The sequence below is a fragment of the Streptopelia decaocto genome, assembly GCF_964273445.1.
Source record: "Streptopelia decaocto genome assembly, chromosome: 1".
Taxonomy (NCBI): Eukaryota; Metazoa; Chordata; class Aves; order Columbiformes; family Columbidae; genus Streptopelia; species Streptopelia decaocto.
The window spans coordinates 36453584-36476951 of NC_138663.1; the positions used below are offsets into that span (position 1 = coordinate 36453584).

General features: G+C 43.0%; 1 protein-coding gene across 1 annotated transcript in view; it reads left to right on the plus strand.

Moving 5' to 3' along the window:
• Window positions 1-6021: 6021 nt before the first annotated feature.
• RASSF3 (Ras association domain family member 3) overlaps window positions 6022-23368 on the plus strand; it is a 54894-nt gene continuing 37547 nt past the window's right edge. Inside the window, exon 1 of the mRNA XM_082043369.1 lies at window positions 6022-6363. Coding sequence (XP_081899495.1) covers window positions 6235-6363 — 129 coding nt within the window. The 5' untranslated portion in view covers window positions 6022-6234. The remainder of the gene's footprint in view (window positions 6364-23368) is intronic.

Sequence of the window (23368 nt, forward strand, 5' to 3'; positions counted from 1 at the left end):
ACTGAGTCATCTTGCTAGGCTGCATTGATGACACTCACATCTTTTTGCGATAAAAAGAGGTATTGCTTGAATATTCTGGGAAACTGTCAAACTTTAACCCAAGGATGATGGTAATTCCAAAACTGTCAGGAAGGGTACAGTTTTAACTTTATAGCTTTTGGTTGGAACCAAGATTAAAGTCCCCAGTCCTCCGAACTATGTGCATATGTAAAATTATGAGTAGCTCTACTGATTTCAGTAAAACTATGCACATAGGCAGGTGGCCACATGTATGCAGCATCATAAAAAAGGAGACAAGTGCAATCTCCTTGTTCCTTTTATCTCCCTTCAAAATAACATAGGTCTGACTGCTCTGAGCACAACCTCCAGATGGGATGGGGGAGGTGAGCTTGCTCTGGGTTCTGTTATCTTTTGACCAGTCCAAGTATGGTAGATGAAGACCACGTTTGTTGCGTGACTGCAAGTGTGTGAACATGTAACAAAGCGATTATGTAGGTTATTTTTAGTTTCCAGGTTTCCTTTTTGTTTTAAGGATTTTAAATGAAAGAGTTGCACCAAGGGCTGGGCCATGTTAAGAATTTTAGGAGTTAGAACAGGATTCCTAACAATGCTGTCTAAGGTTGTATCTGCCATAGCAAGGATGTGTCCCCATGGCATTTCTTCACCAGGAGATGGAAAGAGGCTGCTTAGCTGGCTCCTGTTTGTTTTCAGTCTGCACTCATGTGCCTGTGTGGCTGGAATGACCTTGTTTGAATTAACAAGTCACTGAGTATGAATCAAAGGGTAATTGTCATTGCTGCCAGTGGTACTAAACAGACCTGAGCTATTAATTCAAGACAAATGGAAGAAATGAGTAAACAGAAAGTTTACTGGTGTAAGGAAACTACAGGCCTGAGTGGATGTTCAGTGTTGGGGTTGTATGTCAACTTTATTGCTTTGCTTTGATCATTTGAACTTACCACTGTTTTCAGATAGAATGTAGAAAAAACCTAAACCCACATGATATCTGAATTATTTTTTTCTGATTTTAAAGGGACAGTCTGTTACAAACTGTCTTTTCTTCCTCTGCAACTTGTTTTTAGGTAGTCTTTGCTATGCAGCCATAACTTGCATAATGGACATAATGGAATAATTATATTTCCCTGTAAATATGTTACAGATAAGCCTTTTGGATTTCAGTCTTAAGTGTATTTTAAGATTTAGTATCTCCCATAGGGACTAATTATGCGTAAAGCTATGTCCATGGTCAAACTTCTATAGGATTGAGGCTGGCACTCATGAAGACATGTGAAGGCAGAAAATGAGAGGGAGAGAGCAAACCGCAGGACTCCAGAAGTGACCAAAAGGGTTCCTGAAGCAGACAGGGGCTGGCGGCATCTTGCAAATTCATAGCAATTATAAATACTGCTAGGGTCATTAATGAAACTCTTCCTGCAAAACACTGGTCAAACCAAGGGGTACTAATGCAGGTTTAGAGGGAGGTGAGGAAGTTTAGTCCCTGCAGGAACCCTTTCCCTCCCACAGTGCAGGTCCCGCTTCCCTTATGGCTCTCATCCCACTGGAGGCTGCTGCCCACAGCTGCAGGGCTGCCACAGGTCCTGTTACTGGGGGACACAAACATCCTTGCAGGGTTTTACCCAGGGGGGAGGTAGGAAAGGAGGAATCCGTAGACTCTTTTCTTGAGAACTCCACATTACTGTTTTTATTTTAATAGAAATGTAGTCTGAAATGCTGCAGGACTGTCTGAGTTCATGCCTTGTCTTGCTTTTAGCTTTTCTGCTCTTTTAACACACTGCTTTTTGATGTAGTCTGGCAAAAATCTGGACAAAAGATCAAGGCTTGTGTGTAGATGTGAACATCTTGGTCTGGTGCTCAATGCAGCATTGCTGGAGGAATGAATGTTTTGTAGCTTTCCCATTTTAATGAGTCTTCCCAGTTTCTATGTCAGAGGTCTGAGGGGATGTTTTAGAAGCATGTAAACATCATGCAGTTGCTGATGGAGTTAATGTAAACACTATAGGATGTTTTATCAGTTGCCCCTTTGTTTAGTCTGGGAAGGAGAAGAAAGGGGGGTAACAGGGAGAGTCCTCAAATACCCAAAAGGTTGCTATAAAAAACAGCAATGGATGGTTCTCCATCTCTTTTGCTAAGAAGCAAATGAGCAAGGCTAAGGATTTATATGAGATCTTTAAGAAGAACTTTCTAACTCAATAGGTAGCTTAAACACTGGAAAGGATGACCTGTGGGGCAGTGCTACACTACTGTGCTGTGTTTGAAGAACAGGTTAGCTAAAGGTCTCTTAGGGATGGTGCAAATACTTTGGTTCTTCCTCAGAGCAGGGGGTCAATTTACTGAACTACTTGTAATCCCATTCAACTGTGTTTTGCTCTGGTATTGTGATCATTTCGATAAAGTGATCTTTTAATACAAATAAACAAAGGAAGCTGCAGGACCTTGTGAAGCAGTCCACCTTTATGAAATCTGATATCTGGTTCTAAGGGTTATTTCAGTTATGGTAGTTGAAAGTCATAATCCTTGCCAAACTAATAAAATTATTCACACCTGTTTTGCCTTTTAGAAAGTTCAGCTTTAATTTCCACTTTTCTGGAAGCTATGCCTGATGTTTCATTTCTCTGAACTGACTCTCCAAAACTGCAAAGTGATTTAAAGCTGAATTTTATCCTTGAATGTAACAGTGATTTAAAATACTGCTTTCCCTCCTACACAACAAACAACTGTATCACACAGGTTATCTTTGCCCGTGATTGCTTTTTGTTAGTATTTTATTCATGAGACTCTTGCTTTGGAAAAGAGTCCCCATTACTATGTTCAGTTGTGTTAACATGAGTCACCAATTTTAAACTGGCTCGAGTAGGCTATAGTTTAAAAATATTCTGAAATTATATCGGTGTCATCAAGCTTTAGTTAAAAAAAAAAGTTTATTCTCTTCTTTACAAGTGCCTTTCTACCTCTACTTGCTACTTGAACTTATTCATTAAAAGTAAAAACAGAAGTATCTCCCTCTGCTTGCCAACTGCCTGTGTGATCTATGATAACTGATTGCCAACTTAATTTCTCACTGGAGTGAATTATTTCTCAGAAGGACTGATTGAGAGCCTCATAGTGCTTATCTGTGTTTTAAATCTCTCTCCTGTGCCACATTCCTTGGCTTTTAACTTCATTATTTTTAGCTAATGCTTCAATAATTCTCCTTAAGAACAAGTATGATTTCAGAAAGCTCATTAGTAACTTTATCTTGAGCCGTGGCTGTCCTTTGTTTTCATTACACTGTGGGGGTTTTTTTTGTTGACTATTTAAGAGGGTTGTCAGAGTGAACTGAAAATAATGCAAGGCTGGTAGTGTAGAGGTTTCAATGCAGCACCTAACAAAGAGCCTTGGATGACTTTTACCTAGAAAAGATCAAGAAGTCGATTTGAGAAGGTGGAAAAGTACTTGTCTGGGCACAGAAAACTTAAAAATATGAACAGAGAGTAGCTTGGGAACAGGGAAATCCACAGGGGTACCAATTCACCTTCAAGTATCAGCCTTGCAAATAATCAATAGTATTTGGAAATGTTGTTCAAAACCACCAAGCAAATCAAAATTGAAAGGCATCACATCTGTTTGTACCTTCATGTGAATTGTTTGATTCAGTGTCACATCTGAAAAAAAATTAAAGTAAAAAATCACTGTCAAATTAAAAATAAAAATCACTGTCAAAATTAGTAGACTTAAAATCAGAGCTGTACTTGAGGAGTGAAATCCTTTTGGAAGCTATATCACAAGGAAGCTAGACATAGTTTGTCTACCGTTTTTTGTTGCAGCAGGAGAAAACGATACAGTTAGTGTTATCAATATAAATGATGCTTCACAGACAAGGTGAATGCTATGCCTTGTTGCCAGAGAGCGTAGAAGCTCAAGTCTGGGACTTGCAACTGATCTTGCACAGATGGACTCGAGCTGCTTTGCAGCAGTTTATTGATGATCCTCTTTGCCAGTTTGATGGTCCACCCACACAGACTCAGGTTTGAGCCTGCAACCACGTAAACAAGCTCTGTGTGCACACAGTGCCTTTTGTTGCTGGGGAATCCATCAAGTGTGCCAGCAGATAACATTTAAAAACACCTTTGTAGTTTAGAAACACAAATCCCATTTTGTAGCACACCTGAGTCACTTAAAAACCTTCAACTTAACTGTGATCATGGTCAAGGGTGTTAGATCTAAAACCTTTGTAAACTGAGGTTACTGGGTCTTCAACAGGTTCAGAGGCAAGCCCAGCAGATCTCTGGTGGGGATTCTTTTTAGCATGGGGCTGGTCTTGGTGAGCCAGGTAACACAAAGTTTATTTGTCAAAAGCAAGCATTTTAATATGTTTTAGTCACATTCAAGTAACTTGGCGTTCAACTTAAAGCTGTCTTGAATACCATGGGGCTTTACAGTGCTCACAAGTAGGCTCAAGATCTGACACATTCGCGTCTACACTGTTAGACTTAATTATTTGTTTTTAAAAGCTATGCAGCCTTCTAATCTGCCAGATGCCAAATTCTATATGACAATCTGGGAGAATCAGAGGTGCTTGGAAAATGAGGGTTTAACACGCCCCAAATGGATTAACTGGTTTAAGCTCTCAGTGTGAGTTGTTTTGCTGGTGTTGAGGTGACTTTATCAATACATACGGCATACTGGTGTGGGAAGAACACCTAACTGGCAGAAACAAACCCACTCCCCACGTGAGTGGTGATGACAGGAATGGCTGCATGAAGCAGACGAGGAGTTTGTGAAGGATCAGTGAGATGAGGATGAGGAAGAGGGAAAGGAGACGTCAGTTAATGGCATCCAAGATACATCTGTGGCCGAGTGCTGAGACCACAGGAACTGACGTATTGGCTTAGGTCATGGTTTGGTAAACACACAGCTTCAGATCTGTTTAAACTAATGTAGGGCTGTGGTGTTGCTGAAAGGTGTCACCTGCCCTCCTTCCGGGTCCCCACAGCCCCATCTCCAGGGGTTTGCTCTGGCATGAGTGGCTGATGTGACTCACTTCCCCCCACGGGACCACTGCTGTGGCATGGGGGGACAGCAGGAACGCGGGGCTGAGGGCGTGCAGGAAGGGCAAGTCTGCTTTTTTGGGCAGCTGCAGAGCCCTAGGAAGCCATACCTTAAACCCTGTATCCTGTCTGTGACAGTGACCAGCCCTAGATAAATTAAGGGAAGACATGAGAAACTCTGAAGCAGGTAATTATGGAATGACTTGGCCTTCAGGCATTGTCTGTCATTTCCCCCATTAATGAGTTTGATGTACACGGTGTCTTATCAGAACTTTTGTGCTTTTAAATATGTTTCCTAGTTGCAGGTCTGGATATTCTTGCTATCTGTACACATATCTTATCTCTGCTGAGTCTTCACAAGCCTTGCTCCTCGCTACATCCTGGGGCAATGAATTCCATTGACTTAATAGTCCGTGGGCCTGATCCCGCGTGCAAGGAGAGGCCAGGGCCAGCCGCCCACGGCAGCTGCGGGGATTCCAGGTTGTTATTGCTCAGCACGACAGGGTCTGCTACCAGTTTCAAAGCTTAAATTCAAAGATTACTAGACGAACAATACAGGAAAGGCTTGCAGTTATTTTGCCATTGGTTATTTTTTAATAATTTTGTTCTCACTGGCACGTAGGAGAGTGAAACTGGGTAATTATTAGAGGAGAGTTTCAGAACTCATTCCTTTAGCAAGGACCCCCTCGTTGCTCGCAATTAATGGGGTTGATGCTGAGGTGTCAGCACAGAGGCCGGGAGGAGGGTCGGTAACTTCAGTCCACGCCCGTCCTTTGATCTACCGCCTCCCCCTTCGCCGCCCCGCGGCCGTCGGGCCCCGGCACCCGCCTGCTGGGCTCGCCGTGCGGGCGGGACCCCCAGCTCCCGCCGGACCGGTGTTTCGGGGTCTGGGGGCGGGAAGCGCTCGGCCCCCGCCCCCTCACCTGCTGCCCGGGGCGGGCGCCCCGCGGGGCGGGCGGGGCGGTGCCGCCTGGCGGGGCTCGGAGCGGCGCTGCCCGCGGAAACTTGTGAGGCAGGAAGGGAGGAGAGGGCGGGAGCGGAGCCGCCAGAGCAGCAGCTCCTCCTCCTGCTCCCCGGGCCCGGCGGCGCTGCGAGAGGAGCGGCAGCGGCGGGGCCCCATGCGGCGGCCGGGACGGCGCTCTCCGCCGCCCGGCCCCAGCAGCACCATCAGCCGCCGCCGCCGCCGATGACCTGGACCAGCAGCATGAGCAGCGGCTACAGCAGCCTGGAGGAGGAGGAGTCCGAGGAGTTCTTCTTCACCGCCCGCACCTCCTTCTTCAGGAGGCCGCCGGGCAAGACCCGGACCGCCTCGCAAGTGAGTGCTGCGCGCCGGGTGGAGCGGCGGCCTCGCCCCGCGGGGCAGCTGCCGCCGGTCCGGTCCGGGCCGTTTCGCTCCGTTCCGCGCCGCCTCCCTCCGCCCGGCCTCGGCCTCCACGTGTCCGCCGCCCCCTCCCCCACGGGGGCAGACCCGCGGGAGGCGCCCGGGCCCCGCGCCGGAGCGCGGAGCAGGCGGCGGGGAAGGGCTTCCCTCCCTGGGCTTCAAGCGGGGCTCACACTGGGCTGGGCTCCGGAAGGGTCCCCGCCGCGGTGTCCCACTCGGAAGCCGGCCCGAGGGAGCCAGACTGCGAGTCTGACCCCCCCACTCTGGGAGTCCGGCGGGCTGGGGATGTGATCAAAAATCACATGTTTGTGCGGTGAGTAACCGTGCTATCAGCCCTGCTATCGGCTCTGCTGGCAGCTCTCCGCCGGGTACGGTGGGGTCTGCCTCTTCACCGCTCTCAGAGCTGGTTTCGAGATGAATGACAGCCCCTTCAGCTGTTTTGTTGGCAGAGAAAGCCCCACAAAAGTGTTTAAGTGCCTTGCTTTAAGTATTCAAGCGCAGGATATCAACTCCAAGTGGGCTTTGAAGTGAAGAACTGATTAAAAAGGAAGCAAAAACCCCAAACCAGCCCCTTTTGTGGTCAGCATTGGGATTTCGGTGGGGAACCTGCGGGACTGGAGGCAGAGTGAGGGGGTTGGTGTGTTGAGGAGCCAAAACCAGCCCCTCTCTCCTAGCAGCAAAGCTCATGTCAGGGATACAAAATGGAACAGTCCCTGTCCCATCCAGAGCAGTCGTTAAACCATATAGGGTAAACGTCACGTTTCTTTAGCTGAGCAGTGCAGCCTCCTCTCATTTTTCTCTTCCCAAAGCGCAGGATCTCTTTCTAGAGGTGGTTTATAGCTTTGGAAACAGTAAGCTAGCAAGCCTGTTTTGTTTATACTAGCTCTTCTTCCCCTGTGTCTACCAGCGACTGTGGCTTCTTTCTGCTCAGTGCCTATTTCTTTGTACAAACTTCTGGTGTTTTTTCCTGACTGAACTTTGGTGTCAATATTACTGCTGCTATGGAGACCTAGTTATCAATCTGCTTATCAAAGCCTGGATAACTCAGGTGCCCTCTGGGACACCCATGGGGCTTGCCAAGTCTCATCATTAGTTGCCCATGGCTGTTCCTCTAGGCTTTGTTGTGCTGCAGAAAGCCAACATTGGTTTCTGTTTCTCCAAGGTTCTCCATCTGTTATGCCCTGTTTGTGATTTGCTCAAAACTTAAGCCCTCTAACTGCCCCTCGGGAAACTCCGGCTCCTGTTCAAGGAAGCGCACAGAGGTTTCTTGAGCTTTAGCTTCCCTAGCCAAGTTTGGCAGGGAGCCTGGGCGCACCCTCTGCCTGCACCTGAGCTCAGGCACCTTGTGCAAATAGTCTGGGACCGGCTTTTTATCAGGTCATGGCTGCTTACCTAGGGTGCTTCTTGCTGCGCCCCTCCTCAGGGGTTGGGTTTTTCTCATCCCTCTGGAGTGTCGGCCTCCCACTAACCTGAGGGCCTCGGTGCAAGCTGGCAAGTCCTGCTGAGTGTCCTTGAACTTCACTCCCTAACCTGTCTGTCCAGCGTTGGCTGCCACCTGGCTGTGACAGAGGAGGACCGTGGTGTGACAGTGCTGAGCAAACAGATACCCAGCTGCTGTCAGGTTTAGCGTGGCTGCTGTGTCAGGAGATGTGAGAAGGCTTAGGTTTTGATTCGGATCCTGAAAGCGTATCTGTGTATTTATAACGTGGTTTTGTGAGTTGTCTTACTAAATGCTAGTTGTATAAGAAATTGTGTAAACATGTAAACTGCTGCATGAAATGTTAATGTTTCCAAGCAAGGGGGGGATGGAAGAAAAACCCTGAAATTTGATATTGTGCTCCAGTATTGTTTCCCAAAAGAATACTGCAGTGAGGTGCTGCAGGGTACATGTTTAAGTATGCAGTTTAAGTAGCCTGGAACAAATTCATCTGCATTGCTGACTCTGCAGCATCAGAAATTCTCAGCGAAATGTTTGTAGTCATGAAGTTATTACCAGTTGCTCTGAGCTGCTGAGTTATAAAGTAAAAAAAAAAAATCCCCAAACAATGCTGAATGTAGATTTCAACAGTCATGTGGCCAGTAAGAGTGAGTTTCCCCTTCCAGCAATAACAGTCATAATAAGCCTCTTTGTACAGATGAGGATGTTACTTTTGGTTTGTATTTGAGGTTTAGTAAAAAAATGCATACTATGTCCCCTAGAGCAAGGAGGAAGGAGGGGAGCTGTTAGTTATTGTTTCTGTGTCTTTCTCAACTGTACAGATAATTTTGTAGTGAACTTTTGAAGTGTATTGTGTTTTGTGTTTGTTGGTTTTTTGTTGTTGTTGTTTGGTGTGGTGGTTTTTTTTTGTAGAAGGCCTAAGTGCTGGCAGTTACTTTCATCCCTCCATCAGCTCCCTCTGCCCCTTTTCTCACAGGCAAGAAATTGTTTCAAGCTTTTGGCTTGCAGCTGTGCCTGCAGAAAAACTCAGTAGTAGTGTTTGGACTTGTTTTGTATGGAGTACCAAAAAAAAAAAAGGAGGAAAAAAGGAAATTAAGTAGCTGAGTGAATTTTTGTCTTTAATGCGGCAGGGGTGGGCTTACTTATGTACCTCAATTCCTGCAGCTAAAACAGGGTTAATGGATTGATAGCAATTCTGGTGTAAAAGTGTTGTGATAGTAGCTTTGGGCTTTGCCTAAGATGCCTAATCATCTGTTGAGTGGTTAAAGATTTGTCTCCTCCTCTTGCCCTACCACTTATAAAAAATAGAAGCATAAAAACCGTTCCAGCGTATGACAGGCAGCATGATGTTTTGAGGCTGATTAGTGGCCTCAAAGTAATTTCTTAAGCAAGAAATACTTTAATCTGAGGGCAGTGTGCGTAAAATGCAGGTTGCTTTACGCTGTGTTGTTGCTCATGAAAGTTTAGTTTTATTTAAGGTTTCTTATCTTCTGTAGCTGTTGTAAAATTTAACTGTTGGAGGTGAGATTAAGCTCAGTGTGGCTGTGTTTCATGTTTGCAGTGACTCAATAAATGAAAAAGGAGGAACTGTAAATATTTTTGTCCTGCCAGTGTGACTACTCATGTGAAGTTAAGTTACCCATGCACATAAGCTTTTGCAAGGTCAGACCTGTGCTTCTGTATGATAAAGCCTTTGGAAATCATCCATTGCCTATAAAGAAATTACCAAAATAAGGTGTTTTGCAAACTTCTGAAAGCTGCCCCCTTTCTCTGCTTCTTTCCTCCCACCCACCCCCCTCCTTTCAGGAAAAGTGAAAAGAGTCGCGCCTGCTCCTGCGAGCCCTACCGTATGTTGGAGGGATACACATCTTCCTGCATATGTTTTCTGCACTTCCCTTCCATGCACTACTTCTCCCACTTTGAACATGGTTGATGTAAATGCTTGCAATACTTCTCCTTTCCTGGCTGGCTTTGTAGATGGTGGCTTTTCAAGCATTGTGGTTGGTGTCTGATTTAGTTCCCAGCCTTGCTAAGTTCCTGTTTTCTGTGAGGATCACTGCAAACACCTGAGGACATCCCTGTGCTTGGTTTTGCCTGCTCTGTGCTTTGATGTTCCCCTGGGCTGTTACCGTAATGGTTAGAAACAGGAGATTTCTCTGTCTCTGTAGCTGCCCTTACATGTGAGGGCTCTGTGAGAGGACTCCACTGTGCTTTAGGAAAAACAGTGCTGCAGAAGCTGGTGGTGCTGTGTAGATCATGGATCCCAGCTGTTAGAAGAGAGCAAATCCTACAGCTTGTATTCCGTGTCCCGTTGTGAGTAGTTTGCGTGCAAAATATGAGAGAGCTCTGTGTGAAGTCTAGTATAAAATAGCTTTGAGATATGAAGGTTGACACTTGGGTGCTGCTCATATCTTCAAAGGAAAAAGCATTTGTGTGTTTATGCTCAGTTTTGCACTGCTCCATATAGGGCTCTGTAAAAGTGCTTGCAAGAAAAATGCAATTGCTTCTGTTGGCAGTTTTCAGAAATGTACTCTTTCCTCCTGCACTTGAGAACGTGCTCATTGCTTCTTTATCACCAGCAGTCCTTCCCAGTCTGCAATCTTATTTTTCCTTCTCTCTTCCCTTTGCTTCTCTCAGCCCTCACACCTTCCTGACCCGCCGTCTTAGTTCCTTCCCCAGCACCCACACGCGGTGCCCCCTGCCATGACATTGTGTTTGTGACCATCTTCTCTGCGCGTCAGTGGAATTTGCAGGTGTGGGAATGGGGGTGGGAGAGGAAATTCATTAAAAAAGCTGGAAACGGAAAGCGGATATAGAAGAGCAGAGGAGGTATGAAGGTGAGAGGCAAAAGGCAGAGGGTGAAAGTCTTCTTCAACTAGTCCTGGCAAGGTAACCAGCCATCTCTCGTTCCACTGTTGGAAGACGGGGCTTGCAGGGAAAGACCTAGCAATTTTTTTTCCTTTTAAATGGGTGAGCTGGTATAAGTGTGAAAAAGTAGACAAGCTTCTGCGTGCAGAAGCCCTTTTTTAGATCTGTTCCATGTGAGTTTGCACAATGGCTCGAGGCAGTTCATTGAGAGGAAGACAGACAAAAGGAGTGTTTTATTTGGGAAGAAAACAGTTTCTAGGGATAAAATGCAGTGCGTAACTGCTCAGGACTGCTTAGGATGGCTTTGTGTTACCAGTGTCCGTTATTAATAAGTTTCACGTTGTTTGGACATTACAGCTCTTCCCGGGTTTCCTTCCAGTAACATTCCCGAGGGAAAATGGCTCTCCTGACTACCAGAACAAATGAGATTTCTAATTATAGGCTTGCTTTGGAGCCAAAAAGTTTAGGTTTGTGTTTGACGTGTAGTCATGAAACTTATTTGAAAAAAAACAAACAAACCCCAAACAAACAACAATAAAAAATGCCCACAAAGCGAGAAGAAAACACTAAAAGTATCCAGTAGTGTTTATTTCTTTTATTATTTTTTTAATTCATTTGGCAGTTAGTGAATGTTATAGGATAAAATTTGTCACAGCTAAAATACTTGAAAGTTAAGAGTTGAAGTAATGAGCAGGGTAGAGATCACGTCTATTTTAAGCCCATGTCAACATCGAGTAAACTAGCGGTTCTTATTTTGTGTTTCTGCCTTGCTTCCAGAGTGCTTGATGTGGTGTGTGTGTGTCAGTAGCTTGGAAGAGTGTGGTAGCTGTTTTAGGGTGAACTCAGAGTCCCCTTCTGGTGTCTGACATCTCCGGAGCTGAGATTTATGCACTGTGCAGAGGACACTGTTTGCTTTACACTAGTTTGTAATCACTGTTGGTTCTTAGAATCATCAATTGAAATTTTGGGGACTTTAATATATGAAATGGTATCTACTAACACACAAAAAATTAAGAAACATGTTTAGGAGAGGTTAATGTACTATCCCAAGAAGAGTTTGAGTCACTAAAACATCTAATGAGTGCTGTTACATTCAGCAATTTATTTTAAGGGTCATGAATACAGCAACAGTGGCAGGTAGTATTCAGGCTATGGTGACTAACTCTTATCTTCCCACTCTTTTCTTTAGTCTATTGTATTAACGCAATATTAGATGCATCTCTGTTTCTCTGTTGGCATAAACTTCTGGAGTACCAGCAGTGTGTTACTGATGTTTATTTGAATGTTGCCAGGTAAACACTGGTGTTTGCACTGGTGTTTGTTGTTTTTGTTGTTGTGTGGTTTTTTTGTTTGTTTGTTTTGGTCATTTATTTGGAAAAAAGACTTTTGTTCACCTGTCTGAGTTCTGGAATATAGTAGCTAGGCTTCTCGCTGGTAACTTCAGGAGTACCTAGTTTGTATGGATGTTTTGTGAATTGAATAATAATGTAATTGAGTTGGGATAATCCTGTGACTTTATCTAAGTGCAAAGTCAAAAGGGTAGAACTGCTGGAGCTTTGGACTTTCATTGTAGTCAAAAGTATTGGGCATCTACAGCCTTATGGCCCAAAAGGTTTAGACTTTTAGGCTGCTTATACTCATGAGCAGACATGCAGGCACAAGGAATTTTCTTTAAATTGAGGACTCTGGTGAATTCAGGTAAATGCGAAGCAACTGAGCTCAGGATCATCTGTTAAAAACAAACACAGTCCAAACCAAATCAGACAACAGCTGTTTAAAGAAGGAGAGTATTTGATGCCCTGTTCTCTTGACCTCTTATTTCAGCTGTAGACCTGCGTATAAGAACAATATCAGAATAACTATTTTGGAAGAGGTTCTTGGTGGTTAATATTAAGCCACTGTAAGAGCAAAAAATAAAAAGAAAAACTGAAGTAAAAAAACAGATACTGCCGTTTGTCTCTCGTGTAAAGAGCCGGTTGCACCAGTGTTGGATTAACAGTTGCAAATAAACCGATTAACAGAGGATTTTAGATAAAGCGGTAGATCTGTAATGCAGCATTTGCCTGTGACAGTGTCCTTGTGAGCCAAGCCAAGCAACAGAAGCGTCAGGGAGAGAGAAGTGAGAGTGACAGGTGTCCGTCGTTCAGCTCTCCCCATGGACAGGCAGCCGAGGCCTCGGACAACATCTGCAGGCTGCACATCTGGCCGGGCTGCTCAGTACGTACAGCACTGTCCTCCCAGGTACAGATAGCGGGGGTTTATCTATCTATGTATTCATATATGCATGTTAAACAAAAACAACAACAGAAGAATTTATGTATGTGTCACGGTTTTGATTGCAGGGTGACAATAAAAACGTGGCAGATGTGTTAACCCCCTCTCCCCGCCTTCTCGGCCTTTAGTCCCTCCCTCTCCCCCCTTCCCACTAAGGACAGGCAATTGGGAGGGAAAGAAGGACAGAGAGAAGAGAGTTGGAAAAATTAAAAATGTTTTACTAATGCTACCAATAAATATAGAGAAAATAATACAAAATATACAAAACCAATCTTGAAAGTCCCAGCAACTGCTCTGGCAGATGTAGAGCTGGCACCCAAAGTCCTGGACTGGACCCTGCAGCCAACCGGAACTGGATTCAGTCTATTACTAGGCCTCAGTTCACAGGGATGACTCACAGGGTCCTCTCCTAATGTTGGCCATAAGGAAAAGGGGCAAGATCCTTGTGATCTCCCACTTTTATATCAAGTATCATGTGAATAGGATGTTATACTCAGTTGGTCAGTTTTTGGTCACCTGCTTCTCGTTGCCCCTCTCACAAGATGTGCATCCATTCTTATCAATGACCTCCCATTCCATTGCTATGTCTACCAAAACATCTATCTAACTTTCAGGAGAGTGCATTTAATAAGAAGGCTTTAGCTGACAGGCAAATTCACTAAAAAAGAAACTTGTTTTTAACAAAACGGGGACAGTATGTATTTTTCGTACATATGTAAAATACACACATAGAAAGATTTGTACTTTTGACACCAACATTCATGAAAGGTCTTAAAACCAGTATGTCCCACTGACTTCAGGGGCGCACCCCATGAGACTGGAGCGAGCACAGCATGCTCTTATCCCCTCCAGTTTCAGAGCAGCGCTTACCTGACTATTGTCCAGCCTTTGTAGGAGTTTGGGTGCCTGTGACAAAGCCCACATGTTTGTGTAGACAGGTGTGAATTCACCTGGGATGAGCAACTGCTGCTTTCATTTTGTTTTTTTGGCATACTTGCTCTCTTGCAAGGTTGATGAAATACTGCAGACAGTTTTGACGAGAGTGCTTCCTATGCAGACATATATTTGGCTATGCTAACTAGCCACATGTGATTTATGTAGCAATTAAGATCATTCTCTAGTTACTCATCTGTGTGTGTGCTGGAGAAGAATTCGTGTTCCTGTATATGAAGGAATCTATGCTGTGCTGAAAATAATAGTAAAAGCAGCAGTGGTTCATCTCCCTCAGAGGAAGCATCAGGTGTTAGTGTTGGGTACATAGGAGTACTTGGCGTGCTGGTTGTCAGCTTCTCCGTCTCCGTCTTTACCCACAAAGTAATTGTGGAAAATGCTGTTTGCAAGTGCATTTCTGTTAGAAATTACATACAGTAATACAGTAGGGGCAAATTACAAAGGCAGTTGTCTGTAATATTTTGTAGTTATCCCTGTGGTGTATAATTAGGACTGCTCGTCTTGTGTTCTGCATTCTAATTGATCCAAGGTGTGATCAAGTGCATGGATCCAACCATGCTGTGCTCTTCCTCATAGTGCGCAGTCCTTGTATCTTGTATTTGGAGTACCCAATCAACAGGGTCTCTATAAAGGCTAATTAGTAATAAATACTGTAGGTCAAGTTCTTTTCTGACTGAAGGTAACAGTTTGCTAAATAATTAAGTGCTTAATCTTATTTCCACTGAATCAGGGAATACCATGATCTCGCTTGTCCCTCCTGAAGAAAAGTTTGGGGTATATCAAGTTTGTTAATACTGCAGAAGTAGCTTGATGGCCTGTATTGTAGAGGACTTCTCGGTCACTTCGTAAACATAGTTGTGCCTAGGATCAAACTGGCCTGTAAACTTGGAAGAGTTTAGTTCAGATGTTCTATACAGAGCATTACTCTCCTTTTACTGAGTTGCTCTCTTCTGAAGAATTCTGCTCCTTGGGAACAGAACCTGCATATCTTGCGGTTTCATCCACCAGTGGCTTGAATTAGTGTGTTTGCATATATATATATATATATATATATATATGTGCTAAGATTGTGAAAGTCTTTTTATTCAGAGCTATTAATTTAATTGCAAAATATCTTCATGGTTCATCTGAGAAGCATCTGGTAAAGCTTTATAACCTGTAGCAACTGCACTGGGGATTTCAGCATGACCCATAGCGCTTGTGTGTACAGAAACTGGCATATTCTTTGACACTGCTTAAAATTTTAAGAATATGGTGGTTGCGTGTTGCATCATGGGAGGATTGACCTGTATCATTTGTCCTAATGTCTGAAATGAGTAAGTTCAGTGTTCAATGCTGGTGTGAGATTGGCATAGGAGTCAGTGCATTTTTTTCATGACAGGTGTAATTTGAACTACTATAGTATATTTTTTTTTGTTATGTTGTTATTGCTGTGTGCAAAGATTATGTAGTGTAGGCATAAACAGGCATTTTGCGTTACCCTTTGAAGTAAAGGGTAGTATTTATTTTTTTCTTTGCAGCTCTGGTTAGCTTGTTAGTAGTAGGAAATTGGACAAGTGGCAAGTGACTTAGGCTGTGCCTAAAGCAGACAGCAGATATGTGCTGCAGGAGCTGATCCCCAGCTGTCCAGACTGGTGACTTAGAGTAGTCAGCCGTGGTTTTTTTTTTTCATTACTGTGCATGTGTGTTTGACTTTGGAAAGCAGTGGGAGAGACGGTTTCTGCAGAAGTGTTTCTGGATCCATCCGGCTAGACTGTTTAACCCAAGTGAAGACTGAGGAACAGAAATAAGAGCGGGAGAAAAAGATCATTACAATCTTGTCAAATATGCAGGCTCCTCATTTCTGTCAGCAGGAGTACCTGTGATCCAAAAATTAGATTGATGTGATGGCTTTTGTTTTGTGATACAGTACGGGGGTAAATGCCTCAATGGGCGGTATTCCTGAAAACTCTGGAAATCCATAACTCTCCATGAGGCATGGACCTGGCAGTTTTGCCCTTGCAGCTGAAGGCTTGAAGTAGGTGTTGCTTTTGTATTTGGTAGTTAAGGAATGGAGGAGAAGGAAGGAATCTTTGCCTATCTGTTGCAGGTTGGTAAACAGGAACACTTGTCTGCTGCTGAGAGCAAATTGGAACAAATTATCCTGGCTGCATGTGAGGAACAATAAAGGTCTCATTTGAGATGTGGGGTTGAATTGTGACTTGGTTGTCTTTCAGCAGCTCCAACTGAAAGAAGAAAGGAAAAAGTATTATGTCTGTCCTGTGAGTGTAGGCTAAAAAGTGGTTTGTTTTTATTTCCACACCAGTAAGCGATGTCTTGTGTCCCGTACAAAAACGGACAGTTTAATAGAAAGTTTGTACTCGGAGCAGTTGCTGTGTCAGGTGCCGACACACAGATGCTGGTGGTAGCAGAACACCCGACGCTGAGTCAGGGGAATGTCACTTGTGCAGGCAACCTGGTGTGAACTGTGCTCAGGCTCCCATGTAATCTGCACATGAGAAGTCCACTTTATTAAGGAGAATTTTATCTTTAATTAAAGTAACCTTCCTCTGGTCATGATACTTGTAGCTCTCATGAAGCCTAGCTTAGCACAGCATTACTTTTCTTATTCAGTGTCTGCCTAAACTGGTAAGTTTACAATCTTGTTTTCTGTATTTAAAAGTGTTTCTAAATTTTTTGAGCTAATTTTGGTGTAAAATTTAATCCCAGGGACTGTCTGTAGTTTTTGCATGAGTTAGCAGGTCAGGTTAAAATAAACAGAATCCTGGGAGTATTTAACTTGATATTCAGGGCCCCTTTAGTTGTTGAATTAAGGGAACACATTTTTCTCCTTTGAAGAACATGCAATGTGGGGTGATGGCTGATGAAAGGAGTCTTAATCAACAATTTCTATAATGAAAACCATTTAGCTGCTCTTAGAGCCCAGTAAGTGGATCTCAGGATCTAAGAGGGTGAATTCACAGTAGCTAAATAAGATATTCTCCATGAAGTAGGACCATTGTAGAGTTCAAAGACTGGACCATCTTTTTCTGTTTACTAATAGAACTTAGTTATTTCCCTGGGGAAATGACTCTTAAATTACTGTTGGATTGATTTACTTGTCTCTTACCACTACAATGAATTAAAAGATTAGTGCATGTACAGATGGCAGTCTAAGGAGACAGCCAGTGCTTCTGGACATTGGTCAGATAGGCCTCTGAATTAGATCATCACATTGTTTTCAACTGCATTTTTCTGTTCCTGTTGAAGCTAAAGTTGAATTAATTTATGTGAAGAGTTGCTTTTCTTAAGTTTGTTTCTTTGGGCTCCATGACTGACAGTGTGTAAAGAATTCTTTCTCTACAGAATTATTTTAATTTTTTTCCCTCCTTCTCTTTTCTTCAAGGTGAAGGGAGAACCCATTTTATTCTTTGGGTGCAGTTACTTTTCCTTCTCCTCTTAGTCTGGGAGTGACTTGCAGTGCTATGGTTTATAACAGCATTGCTGATGAATCTAAATACCTTCTCTCAACATTCTCTATATCAGCTGCAAAGTATTGCTCTGGGGTCTGATTTGACCTTCATGGGAACAAGTTTGTTTTCATAGAATTTGAAAAACGGTATTAGTGTTCAGCTGACCATTTGATGCATGTCTCTGAACTTTTCTTGGTTTCTTGATTGCCTAGCAGTATTCTTACTGCTTTTTGAAAAAAAAAAAAAGTATAATGTTGGCACAATAAAATTGAACTTGACTAAAAACTGCTGTGTTTTAATGGAAGTATATTACAGAAAATATCTTCTACGAATTTTTTAATTCTGTGCTTTAAGTTGCAACTATTTTCTTGAGAAAGTACTCAGTAGACTGCATTATCAAAGAGTAGAAAAATCTCGCTTTTTGTCACCCTGGTCTGAATACTTGATCTTCTGTAAAATGAACCAGACAGCTCACATGCTTTGTATGGTGAGATTTTTATATTCTGAATTAGGCCGGGTACCAGTTAGCCAGCACACAGTATAGACAGTTTCTGCATTGTAGACCTTATCACAGCACACATAACATTATCCCAAATAAATGCCAAGTATTTAGGTGAGGAGAAAAACCAGTGGTGCTTCCTAAGATGATGTATGTCAAATACAAAGTGGCTCTGTTGCTAGTGGAGCATATTCTATTAGGATTTCTTCTTTGGTTTAATAAACTATAGGGCATTTGTAGCTGCCTTGATAGTGTGGTGGCAGTTTTGTTATAAAATAGAGGGAAAATAATTCCTGGTGTACACCTTTCTTGAGTTCTGAATCAGAATGAAACTGTCTGTAAAACAGTAACCCTATAGAAGGGCCCAGCTGTCAGAAAATCATGTAAGTTGGCTTGAAACACGGCAGGTGCTGTAATGCAAATCAGTTTGACTTCTCTTTGATCACCAAATCGCAGTCAGGTTCGTAGGAGGTTAATCCTGTGTTTTGTCACAAAAAATAACCCTGCTTTGTGCTCACCTGTGCCTGAGATGAATTTGCAAAGTGTGTTTTCAGTGGGTGCGGTTGGCTGCACCCTCTTGTTTGTGTGTCTTTGGTTCTCCAGTTGTCCTTACCCTGTCCCCCAGGGGCACCAGTGGCCATGGAAGCTTTTTGGGGGAGTGTGGCACCTGCTGAGCTGAATACTACAAAAGACTTAATATTCTTCTTCTCTTAATATGCTACCCTGAAAAGGGTCATCCTGCTTATGGGGGCTTCAGGGACCCTTCTTTGATACGACGGTCGCAGGAAGGTCACAAGAAGACTTTTGGTGTTTTGGATACCCAAACTGTTGTTCTGTTGCTTCTCCCAGGACTGCAAGGTGGTAAGATATGCCTTAATATTAATGTGAAAGGATTTAAATAAGTTACAGATTATTCCAATAGAACAGAAGTTACAAAATGCCTTTAGTGTCTTTCTAAATGTCTTCCACTTAGAGCATGCATTTGCCCAGTCATGGGCAAAGAAGATTTAATAGAGTTATATCACAGGCTGTTTTGTTTCATGTGTAGAGTTGATGAGTTTGTCTAAGTTGACAGCTGCTTTTGATTCAGTTACATGTTCACATGATGTGAAGCTTATCTCAAGATGGGGAAACATGATTGTTTATACTGTGCTAAAAGGTTGATATGTGAAGTGAAACATCAAAGCAGTTTCTAATGCTCTGAACTTTAAAACTCACAGATGATTTAATAAAAAAAAAATAAAATTAAAAGGCACATCTTTCCCCACCCCTAAGTACAGACCCCAAATATTCTTCAAAGCATATTTGATTTTAATGATTTGGTGATTTCCTCCCTGAGGCGTTTTTGAAGTTACCACTGGAATATGAAGATGTAGCTTTGAGCTGTGACAATAATAGACCATTAGTGAAGTAGGTGTTTACCTCATAAGATGATAAAATGACATGTTATGGGAAAATAATGTGGTATTGGCAAAAAAAAAAAGAAATCATAAACCTAGTGATTTTTCTTGTAACAGCCAAAGTTGATGGCAGACTTCTTTTTTTTTAGTGATTTATAGCTCAAAACAGCTCCTGAAGTGGCTTGGTAAGGATGCTAGTATGTCACCCTTGCTCTTTTTTTTATTTTTTGTTTTATTCCCCCTCTCCCTTCCCCCTTGAACTTTAGTCAAGTGTCCTGTATTAAAACAAGTTTGATTTTTAGCTAGGCCTTTATGGCCAATGCTGGAAAAATCTTGTAATCTGTAAGAGAGCTTATACTGCACAATCTAGTTGTCCAAACATTATGTGGAGAATTCAAGATGGGAGCTCCCTGCTGTGTGTCTGGATTTAACCTCTTACACAAGTAATAACCTATATGTTTTCATCTTCACAGATCTGGAAGATATCGGGGGGAACATCTTTCAGAAGCTGTTTCGCATTTGGTAGTGATTGGGTCAGAAAGAAAAGGCAGCAGAAGAGTGTTTGTTATCAGAAGGATTATAGAAGCAGCATTGTTAACACTAGCATTGGTATTTCATTATCTTGCAGGTATAAGCATTACAGTGTGCTAAGTGCAATAATTACAAACATGGTGCCATTCCCTGGATGTGCAAAGGAACTGCTTTTTTAGGTATTCCAGAGATCTTTTATCATTCTCCCCTATGCCCTCAGTATAAAATGAACCTCTCTACTACCCTCCCAGAGAAATCCCAACTTTGATCTGACTGTTCCCAACAAAGGCAAGCAAAAAAGTTTGAAACGTGGTAGGGATGCCCCACTGGAACTCTGAGCTGGATTTGGATCCCGTTGTCTTTCAGACATGTACCAGGACATACTTCCCTGGGTAGTGTTTGCTCTGTTCCCTCTTCGGTCTTGTCTCAGTCTCTGTGCAGTTTTATGTCTGCATGCTCATAAACAAATCCTCTAACTGTGGTATAATTTTTACCCATGTTAATTGTCGGATTGCTGATCCACACCCATTATCTGTAAATAGGTAGGTAGTATTTTCTTTTGGGTTCATAACTTCACCATATTCCACTTCTGTTCATGCATATGTATACAAAACATTTTGGTGAAGACATGGTAAACTAAACATTAAGCACAGGTTGATTCATAGGGTGTAACTTGCATAAAAACACAAGCCTGGTGCAACTCAGTCCTCTTTTGGTTTGGACATTTTGTAGAAGGTGCTGAGCACAGCCAGGTTTCCAATCTCCTGGGTTCATCCTCTGAACCAAGAGCAACAAGCAATGTGTTGCAAGGCAGAACGTGAAGGGATTATCATGCAGCAGTTCATCCCTCTTCCATTGGTTGAGGCTTGTAACATCTCAGCCACCCACCTGCAAGGTGAATGCTGCAGGTCTCAGGCTGTTTTGGAGCATGGCTGCCATCACTTGAGCAGAGGGTGGGGTTCCACTACAGCTTCAGTTTAAACTAATTAAGTTAGTTTTTTGCCAGATGCCCTGCTTGAACCAGATCTCTGTGTGGTGGCCAGAGGAGCAGTTCTGGTGTGGGAGCAGGTAGAGGAATATACAGGTGGGGAGGCTGACATAAAGAGAGTGGGACCTCAAGAAGCCCCATCTGGGCTTGGCCTACCTTGTGGAGCTGGGCTTTGGGAGGAAGAACCTCAGTAGATGGTGCACTGAAGAGGTGCCCTAGAGTGTTTTAACAGGTTTCATAACTGGATAGAGATGCTACAGGTAGGCAGAAGGTGGGAGAATCTGGGCTTTTTGGTTTTCTGCTGTTTTGGTTTGTCTTTTTTTTTTTTTTTAAATGAATAATGCTTCTGAAAGGAGATAAGCAAGGATAAAGCAGTAGAGCTTGCTGATTAGAAAAAATTGTGCTTTAGTATTTGACAGAAAATAGTGCAGCAAATAGGATTGCAATGTAAACTTTGGATTTACTTGCAGGTTCTTGATTTTAAAAACACATGCATTTGTGTATTTATAGCTCTTTGTATTTTCTGTGGCTTTAGAATCCTCCCTTAGTTGTTTCCTGTAAAAGGTTTTACAGGCCAGTTCATCCATTTAGAGTACGAAGTCGAGGGCACTATTCTAAGCATATTGAATTGAATTTTAAATGGAAATCAGGTCTTAGTCCTTTACTCACCTTTTGAAACTGCAGTAGGTTCCCACGCTTGCTAGTTTTGGGAGAAGGTTGGAAGGGATTTATTAATCTGCTTGATAAATGTATTATCAATATCCATTTTTATGCCCCTTCATTAAAAGTTTCACAGCTGAAACTATCTGCCTGTGGTAACTACTGCAGTAATCAACTTTATGCCTTGATTTTACTTTACTTGGGCTTTATTGGTTATGGTGTGACAGTAACTGTTGTTTTCACAAGTGTAAATAGGGGCAGCTTTTTGGACACCCCTGCTGCTTCAGGGGAAGAAAGTGTCTCTTATGGGATAGAAGACAGAAGTGCAGGTGAAAAAGAAGCTACAGCAAGAGAAGAGGCAGCTCCCCTTGGTGGGAGGTCTTGCTCTGCTGCTGGTCCATTGGAAGGAGGGAAGGCCAGACTGTGCACTCCTGCCTTTTGCTGATCACGAATTGGGAACACCTGAGGGTCTTGACTCCTGACAGCTTAATAATTTATTTTGCTCATTTCAAATAAGTAGAGTGTTGCCTGAGGAGTTTCTGAATAAACTGGAACTCAACATCACCATCACCACTCCCCTTTTTTGTCTTTTTAAAAAATTTTATTTTATTTTCTCTTTCTTCCCTGCAAGACAAGGCAATATAAAATAAGACAGGACTCAGATGAGTAAGGCAGTAGTATAGTCAAGATCGTGGTAAATAGCAGTGCTGTGTATGGTATTAAGGTAAGAAAAGTACCAAGTTTAAAAAAATACATAAAATGATACTTCATTATTTGCAAATTTGATCTAGTTTTTTACCTTGATTATTTTTATCGAATGAGACATTCCTTCTCTTCCTTCTTATCTTAGATCTTTCTTTACAAATGTGTATAAATATTTAGATTTATATACAATAAATTTTGGTTCTGCCTATTAGTAATATCCCTTAAGAATGAAGTTTTATTGGGAGCTGGACCATCAGCAGCCATCGGACTGGAAGAGCAGGGGTGCATCTGGCCCCTTTGGGACACTTGGCCTGTCATGGGCAGGGTGAGGAGACCAGGGGAAATTGTTTGACCTCTGTCTTTTCCTTCTTCCCTGGCTCAAAGCTTCTCTGTGCAGTGACTACATGAAACGTTAAAAGGTCTGCCCTGAGCAAAGGGGATGATGTGAGCAGAGGTAAGAGCCTGGTGTGTGCTCCAGCTCACCAATGTGGCTGTGGTTGTGAGCCCTGTAGTTTGGGTAGAGAGGAGTCTGGAGAGCTCTTGCTGGGAAATGGAGCGGAGGTTTGTGTGGAAACTGCATGTTCTGGGTAGTGATGGTGGGTGGAGATGGTGGTGTCTGTTGCAGTGGTGCAGGTGGTGGATTGATGTGAGCTCTGAAGATGAACGGTGACCTGATCTGGAAGGCACCATGAGTCTGTGCTATACAAACTGTGATGCTCATGAGAGCAGCTTATATGCAGGGAAAGGTGTGTGTGGTTTTTTTTTTATTTTTGGTCATCTCTTCACCACCTATTTTGTTTTCTTTGTAAGGACTGGCTGAACTGGCTTTGAGCTGAGATCACCAACTCAACCTTCAGTATTTTGTGTGTTCTTTGAAACACCTTCCTTCATGGCTGTGATGCCTGAGGAGGTCTCAGAACAATACCTGGCTGCAGACAAATGTTTATCGATACCACTTACCAGACTTTTGTTAAGCAATCCTATTTGTAAACACTGGTATGTCAGGTAATTAGTAACTGTAAATCCCTCCTTTTTGGCTGCTGTTCTCTTGGAAATTTGAAGATGGTTGCTGATAATTGACAGATGGTTAAAATGCTTCTCCAAGCTGAAGTCTAGTGACCACAGCCCAATGCCAGTCCCTTGACTTCCTTTGCAAGATGAAGGTCACATACT